Source organism: Pygocentrus nattereri, chromosome 14 (genome assembly GCF_015220715.1).
Source record: "Pygocentrus nattereri isolate fPygNat1 chromosome 14, fPygNat1.pri, whole genome shotgun sequence".
Taxonomy (NCBI): Eukaryota; Metazoa; Chordata; class Actinopteri; order Characiformes; family Serrasalmidae; genus Pygocentrus; species Pygocentrus nattereri.
In genome coordinates this window covers 36,069,244-36,077,357 of record NC_051224.1, presented here as the reverse complement: position 1 = coordinate 36,077,357, position 8,114 = coordinate 36,069,244, and the positions used below count along the sequence as shown (strand labels likewise).

At 39.7% G+C, this 8,114-nt stretch overlaps 1 protein-coding gene across 7 annotated transcripts in view; it reads right to left on the bottom strand.

Moving 5' to 3' along the window:
* Positions 1-514: 514 nt before the first annotated feature.
* Positions 515-8,114, bottom strand: part of sept9a (septin 9a) — a 156,345-nt gene continuing 148,745 nt past the window's right edge. For all 7 annotated transcript variants that reach the window (XM_017683789.2, XM_037544876.1, XM_017683790.2 and 4 more), the window contains 4 exons: positions 7,073-7,168; positions 6,442-6,538; positions 3,928-3,979; positions 515-3,475 (listed from right to left, as the gene is read on the bottom strand). In XM_017683789.2, the coding sequence (XP_017539278.1) occupies positions 3,343-3,475; positions 3,928-3,979; positions 6,442-6,538; positions 7,073-7,168 (378 nt within the window). In that variant the 3' untranslated portion in view covers positions 515-3,342. The remainder of the gene's footprint in view (positions 3,476-3,927; positions 3,980-6,441; positions 6,539-7,072; positions 7,169-8,114) is intronic.

The window sequence follows — 8,114 nt, the reverse complement described above, 5'->3', positions numbered from 1 at the left end:
GTGAACATAACATCAGCACCACTGTACAGAAATCTGAGTGTGCGGATTTCTCTACAGTGAAGCATTTCACACCAAATCCACTCTGAATGACTGTTTAGAAATACTAAAAACTTGAGCCCTTTAAGGGGAACCTAGTCACTTCTTGTTTCTCCCATTATATCAAAAACTTGACTACAAAACACTAAAGGAGCACCCTTAGGGAGTCATTATGGACTCAGGAGTGCCCTCTAGAGTTCGGGCATGCCAGATGACCTTGAGCTGCAATTCCCCTCACTGCACGTTCTCTGATCAAACCCCACCTTAGCCGATCGACTACATTTGGGAGAATGTAGGAGAAACTGTGTGAATCTGATTTGTGGCCCAACTATCAGAAGCAGACAGAGTGAAACTGACAGTCTGCAACCCACTAACACCACGCTGGCACAAAGGACACGTGACAGTATTTAGTAATCAAATGCATCGACATTCGCCTCAGCAAGAATTTACCTGTTTAGAAATAACCACCAAAAACAGGTCAATATTTAATATCTTTATTTCTTTAAAATAACATATCAAAGATATTTGTGTTACCGGTAGAAAAAAACCCCAAAAACAATCACTATGAATATACAGCACAGGACAAAACGAATATTTTTCCAATTAAAAGCACTTGAAAGGTTCGGGTAAGGCCTTAATATCCATCCTAATGTAATGATGCTCGTCAATTATGGCTTTTTAAAAGGAAGCGTATCAGGAGACTTATTAAGGCACTGTGGCAGCGTTCACATCGCAGTGATTATACACACATACAGAAATCTGGATAGCTGAAAAAAGGCGAAAATACTGATTTCAAATAGTCTTTCTTAGGCAGATCGCCGCTGTCGTGACAAAACCTCGGACATTTTCAGGAAAAGGAACAAGCGTTCTCAGCTTTTAATGCTAGTAAATGCAAAATAACTTTGGACTGTTTTTACTGGTTCATTCCTCATGAAAGTGCAGCTGTGTTTTAAAAGGTTTTCATAGGACAACTGTAGTGTTAATCTAACAGTCTCCAGATCTAGTCTAACATGTCTCCAGATCTCATTAGGCAGTTCTGTTCATGAGCTGTTCATACAATGGCAAGCACAACTGGAAAAAGGGGAGGAGAGAATCTTGCAAGAAAAACAAAACAGAAGAAAGAGGTTTTGATATGACAGCTACGCTGTGAAGGGTCTAATCTAACAGTACCTCGAGCGCACAGTCGTATTTAAAGATTGTAGCACATTCTTTATCATCAGCTAAATTACTCCACCACGCACTTCACAGCTCGAGCCCACATTCTCCGAAATAACTCGCAATGAGAGGATCGTTTCAGGAATTTCTTTGGATCGGAAATAAGTTTGGGGTTATGGGCATAAAAGCTTAAGCTTTAATGTGCAATCTTTCCATCTTGGATCTCTTCACAGTCCTATTCAAATCCTCAAATCGTGGCTTCAGGTCTGATTGGGTTTACATGTATGTACATAGAGAGAAAGCTAGGAATTAAGAGCTTTCCCATAATCTCAAACACAAGCATTTAAAAATAAAAGCAATAAAATGCAACCCGATAACGGGGCATCAGGCAAATAAAAGCATTTCGGAACTGGACAGGGAATTATTGGCATTCCGGAACGAGCTCATTTTGGCAGAAAGGTGATGCAGTTCAGGCACAGTTTAACTAAAGGATGCTAATGCTAATTAGCATGTCAGTGAATAAAAGGTAATGTTATTATTAATTAGCTTTTACTCATCATTAATCATGGTGTTTGCTAGAATTATCACTTTGATAAAGCAGGTAAAAAGACCCCACAGTCTCAGATCCAAAAGCACCTGCATTGTGGCCTCTTCTGCAAACCTGACACTGTGAGAGTGCAGTGGTGCAGGTGGGATTAGTGTGGGATGGACACCGAGGATGTGGCACCTCACTGCACTTTCACACAGAGGAAGGACAGCCATCCGTCAGGTGATCAGGCAGGGATGATGTGAAAAACACTCTAAGACACAAAAATGGTCTGAATGAATTTAGGGGGGTCTTTTGAAACTAGAGCTCTTTTAGGAACCATTAATGTTTCAACAACTGTTCACACTTAATGGCAGACTGGGTTTCTCCAAGTGGAACACTGTAAACTGGTTCCTGGAGGCATTTTTCAGAGTCCTGCTGGTGGGAGAACAGAAAAAAAATGAAAGATTTAGCGTGGGGTAAAAAGTCACAAATCTTTACAGCAAAATGGTCTCAAAAGAGGCCCTAATTTTTCTGAACTCCACTTTGCAGTTTAATTAACCTCTATGTGTTTTTTGAAGCAACTCCTACCAGGTTGGACAAAGTTCAGATAATGTTTACATGAATTACATTCAACCTAAAGAGGAACTTTAGCACACGGCACAGCCTTTGTTTTTAAGGCGAATTCAGCTCAACGGAAACTCCGACAGCTCTGGTGACAGGAACCAGTCTAATGCCTCTACATGCCCCATCACAGAAAGTTGTTACATGAAATGGTTAAGAAAACGCTGCCTGATGTCTGACACACCGAGTTATGATAGATTAGCGCTAATAGACTGGCCTAAAACATATCTATAAAAGTTTCTTTACTTTAAACATATCTATAAAATTCATGGTGGAGTGGCATGTGTGGAGCGTCGAGGCAAAATAGTCCCCAAAGAAAACTTCATATCTCAACCACTGAATTTTGAAAATGCTGAAAACAAATTGGTTGAATTCCCCTTTAATTTTCAAATGAATTCTTCTGTATGTGTTAATTATGTCTCATTTCCAACTTGTCCTTTGGTACCTTAAAAGGCACTTGTAAATAAAATTCTATTATTATTATTATTATTATTATTACTACTACATTATTATTATTACTACAATTACTACATCATGTAGCAGCTCTAATCAGGCATAGATAATCTGGTTATTTACAGACTGAATTGTGTGGTACAGTTTCTCTTTAGGTTAAATGAGATTTTCCCAGCGTTCTGTAAAGCCCGACAAACCTCTCAACAGTGGCTACTGAAGAACATGCTTGTGGGTGGAGCCTGGAGAGGAGGACTGTACCAAAAGACTAAGTCTAGAGAGCCGAACTGGCATTCAGGAAATGTGGATACAGTGGAGCCTGTGTGGCTTTTAGTCTTGTCCATGCAGGACAGTGAGCTGGAGTCTGCAGTAAATACAGCTATTAAAGGCTCCTCAGACGTGAAACGGTCAAAGCAGAGTCTGTGGTCAGCGGGCTGGTCCTGCTGCGGCTGAAAGATGGGGTGGAATGGAACAGCTGGAGTGCAGGTGGAGGAGTGGACAGAGGGATGAGGGAAAAGAGAGAGAGAGAGAAAGGGAGCGCGATGAAGGCTCTACATCTCGTGAGAGGCCGGGTGGTGTTCGGCTAACCCGTTGGCCTGCAGGTTGTTCTCGTTGAGGCGGCGGACGCGGTACATTTCGTAATGGATGCTGCTGGTGATGTCCTTAATGTTCTGCATGTGGGTTCTGTAGAGAACAGATAGAGAAGGCATCGCATAAACACACACTAGGGCGGCACAATATGTTGTTTTCCAACTATTACAGCAATACTGGTGTCAGATTCTGGTTCTCTGCTGATTCCCACCAATAAAACACTTCACTGCTGGCAGATTAAAGGGGAGTGAAAATGTAAAGTTAAATGTTCACTACAGTAAGCAAACTTAAATAAAGCGTTTCTCAGCAAATTTCTATTTATTTGCTGAATTTAACATATTGTCATTTTTGTTTATTCATAAAAATGAATAAAATGTGCCCTAACTTTTACACAAGTGACATGAAGTTCAGCAAATAAGCAGTAACTGTACTATAAATGTGCAGAAGTGTGTTCTCTGTAGAGGATGTTTCAAATCAACAAAGCGTCATTTGTCCAGGGGTACTCAAACTTTTGTTTTACGACTGTACAAAAAGACACCGCTCACCTGATAAGGAGGTCTCGCAGGTAGGCAAACTCACAGTGAGCGATATTCTCAACTGCACGGAGGAATAAAAAACAGAGATATTAAAAACGCAAAGCAAACAGTTGCCATTGATGCTCATATTTAAATACAGTGCATAACTATTTATATTTCCTGTACAAACTGATCAATGTACATTATTCTACTTATGTGTAGTGAGTGAGTGACTGTTTATGTGGTGCTCATGTTGGCACTAAAACCACAACCAAAATACTTTTTTTGTGCATTCTGAATTTTGTGAATAGCAATTAGGATTATTTTAAATGATTTGCTTATTTAATTTGTTGTACTTGGTGAATAACAGCTTAATCTGATTATTTTACATTTTTAAATGTAATTTAATTCATTTTGTACATTACATTTTTTACTCATGTAAGGTACTTATTGTAATTATGATTTATAATGTATAAAATTCATTTTATACATATTTTATACATAATTCCTTCCTGCAGGTTGTCTCCCTGGCGACTAGGGGGAGCTATGAGGCTCAGAGGAAGGTGGTGATGTGATCAGCCGTCGAGCCTGTCAGTAATTTAATTTCTCCCGGAAAGATAAAGCTGATGGCCTGACAGACTGTGTGTGATGAACGTGTGGCTGTCTGAGTGAGGAGGACTGCGTGTATGAATTATAGATTACATCAGAGTCAATAAAGGAGCAGGAGAAAACTACGCCTGCAGGAAATGAAGACTGGTTTAAAAAGATGGCTTTAAGAAGAGGAACTGAGCTCCTCACACATATTAGACAATAATTATCACATCATTTTGCTTCATAAACTCGGAAATGCCTTTCACTGCTGCTAGAAAACGTAGTGAAATGCTTCAGCGGCTCAGAGACCGCATGAGAGTGAGAGAACAACAAAGAAAAGCTTTGTCTTTTTAAAGTTTTTATACACTCAATATGTTCATCAAACTATCTTCCTTGGTGTGAAGAGCATGTTTTTCACGTTGAGGTTCTCATAGTCTCCCACTTTTACACATTTCATCCCACATTTCCCACCTTTAGTATTACTCCTTATTCTTCCTCTCTACTTTTACAACCTTAAAACTGTTTTTAATCAGTCATGCTGGAGTCACTTGTGCTGTTGACAGTTCAGCGCTCAAGTGCATCAGGCCCACGCTTGTGAAGTAAAGCACTGAATTGATTCAGGTGCAGTTTAGTGCAGCCAAAAGAACATGAACGTTTCATTTGTGCAGCCAAAACGTCTTGTTTTATGTTCTATGTTGTGCACAATGTATTGTATGCATCACGTTCTACAGCAGGGGTATCAAACTCAACCAGTAAAAGGGCCATATTAAAAAAATCTCATCAAATCTGTGGTCCAGAGGAAAAAAAAGGGTTTCATTTTTAATCAACGTTGCGTTGTAACCCAAACTGGCCACTGTTTATTCAAAATATCCAAAAACGTCAGCCGTAAAATACAGACACAGAAATATTACATGGCTACTGCTGAGCTAAAGTTGAGTGCTTGTATTATTGAAACTGCAGCTGAAATGCATTTTGGTGATCTGACCGGTGTGGAACTGTGCAGAACTGTATAGAACTGAGGTGTAACTGCTGTCCCATAGACTGTTGTTGGGGTAGGATAGTTGGACCACATTACACTGCAGTGCATGCTGGGAACTGTAGTGCAGTGCATTGTGAAACCACCTAATATTAATAAGTTTTTAAAAATAATTTTGCAGGCAGGAAGGGATTATGTGGTGGGCCTGATCTGGCCTGCGGGCCTTGTGTTTGACACATGGGTTCTACAGCTTTAAGAATAAACAGGTGAAGGCTAAAATATTGTGCTCTCTGTACTGAAGTTTATTCAGAGTTAAAATGTCTGGAGTATTGTACAAAAGCACTGCTTGATAATGGAACCTAAACTTAATTTTTTGACAGCTGATATTTTCTATGTTTTTTTTGTATAATTTATCTGAGATTAAAAGACTAATGTAATGGTGCCATTATTAAAAATGTCATGCTTTATTCGGTACTTTGGGTGATATTGGGCCAGTTTTTGCCCGATTTGGACATAATTTTGTTGCGCTTTGGTCAGTTTTAGACATGGCTCAAGTTGAGTCGGGTCTGGACAGAAAGTTCTCGGGCTGTATTAATGTTTGGGCCAACTTTTAAAGCTCTAGTTTAAACACCTAAGAGGTCAAGTAAACATTGCTATGACGATGGCACTACTGAAATAGCAGCAGCGTTCCTGCCAGCATGCGGGTATTGGTGGTTTAAACATGCCAAGATCTCTATTGGTGTGTTTTCATTGGAATATGAGTTTTGTTGTACTTGAACAGATACGTCTGGACTTCAACTGGACTTCAACTACTCTTTGTGTTTCCAAAAAAAAAAAAACAAAAAACCCTACATTCACTTTACTCCACTGTTTGGAAATGCAACATTAGACTGCCATGGTAGTCTTCTGAGAATGTAGGGGAGAGAACAGTGTATAAATATGGAAAAGGCAGAAGAATAAATCTTCAAAAGTTGCACCTTCTATGGTTCCCCATTTGGTTTTCCTTCCCAGCAGCCTCCTCCCGTTCACCTGGTACTCCTGATCGCTCCCAACAACTGCAAATGGAATCATCTCCTGCACGGAGACAGAGACAGCAATCAGTACTCAACACGCAATCCACATGAATGAGCCATAATTCACTACCTTCAGTCTGTAAAGAAGGGCAAACTGAAAGAATTCAGACATATTTAGTACTGTCCTAAACTTTTTTTGAAAAAAAGAAATGATTAATTCATTAGTGACCTTATTCTGCTATTGCAAATTTAGCCTGTTGTGCTGAGAAGCCTTATGCGTGTAAAAGACACGAATCTGACTGCACTGTAAATAACTTTCATAAGATAAACATTATATACACTATGCACACGAAGGATGGTGTCTTTGTACTGTGTGTAATGAATCCCTTTATCAACATAATTGAAGTCATTAATAACAGCTTTTATACTTAATTCACAGCAGCTGCACCTTCAAATTTGAGATTTCATGACAACTGCATAACCAACTTCATTTGTTAGCATTTAAAAAAAGACCTATGTACATTATAAACATCTCTAATAATCGGCGAAACATTCTAACTCAGCAGAGTGATAATCTGCTGCTTTAGTTACTTACTCGTATTTTCTCATTGATCAGTCTGTCCTCTGCATCTTCATCAAACTCCTTCTGAGGATAAACGTCGATGCTGTTGGCACGCAGCTCTTCCCTGATCTGCAAACACACATGCACACACAATCAGAAACACTGCAGGGCAAAAAAAGCAGCACGCCTCAACGCTTTTCTTTGCCTTGAGAGAACTCGCGCATATACGTACACACACCAAACAGGAAAACTGGAACACTGGGCATTTGCTGCTTGTGAGAGATGCTCAGGGTAGAGCTGGACAGACACAATTCAATAAATTAAAAGAATCTCGTTCTATAAAACAAACCACACAAATAACCCTAAATTACATTAATTAATTATATGAAACAAACTGTAAATACTGAACTGAAAAGGAAATAATCCCAGGTTATATTAATCCTGTACGTTTTCCCATGTATAACACAAATTATATAAATAATCCCAGGTTATGCTAATCCTGTATGTGTTCCAATGTATAACACAAATTATATAAATAATCCCAGGTAATGTTAATCCTGTATGTGTTCCAGTGTATAACACAAATTATATAAATAATCCCAGGTAATGTTAATCCTGCATGTGTTCCCGTGTATAACACAAATTATATAAATAATCTCAGGTTATATTAGTCCTGTATAATAAAACAAACCACATAATTAACCTTATTTGTTTTTGGGGTTTTTTTGCCCCAATTTTCTCCTCAATTTCGTCGTCTCCAATTCCACCCGCTAGTTTGGACTCCCCCAATCACGATGCCATCAACGCTAAGAGGAGGGTGAAGGCAGCACAGGCTTCCTCCGAGACCTGTCAAACCAGCCACCGCTTCTTTTCAACTGCCGCTCACGCAACGTCACGGGACAGCCGAACGCGCTCTGAGGAAAGCGCCAACCGCCAGTTCTGATACATCGGCTAACAAACGCCTGCGCTGACTAGTATCATGCTGAGTGATGGGGGGGGTGGGGGGTTGAGGGGGGCCAACCTATCCACCCAGAGAGAGTGAGGCCAATTGTTTGTAGCATCACCAGGGTTCGAA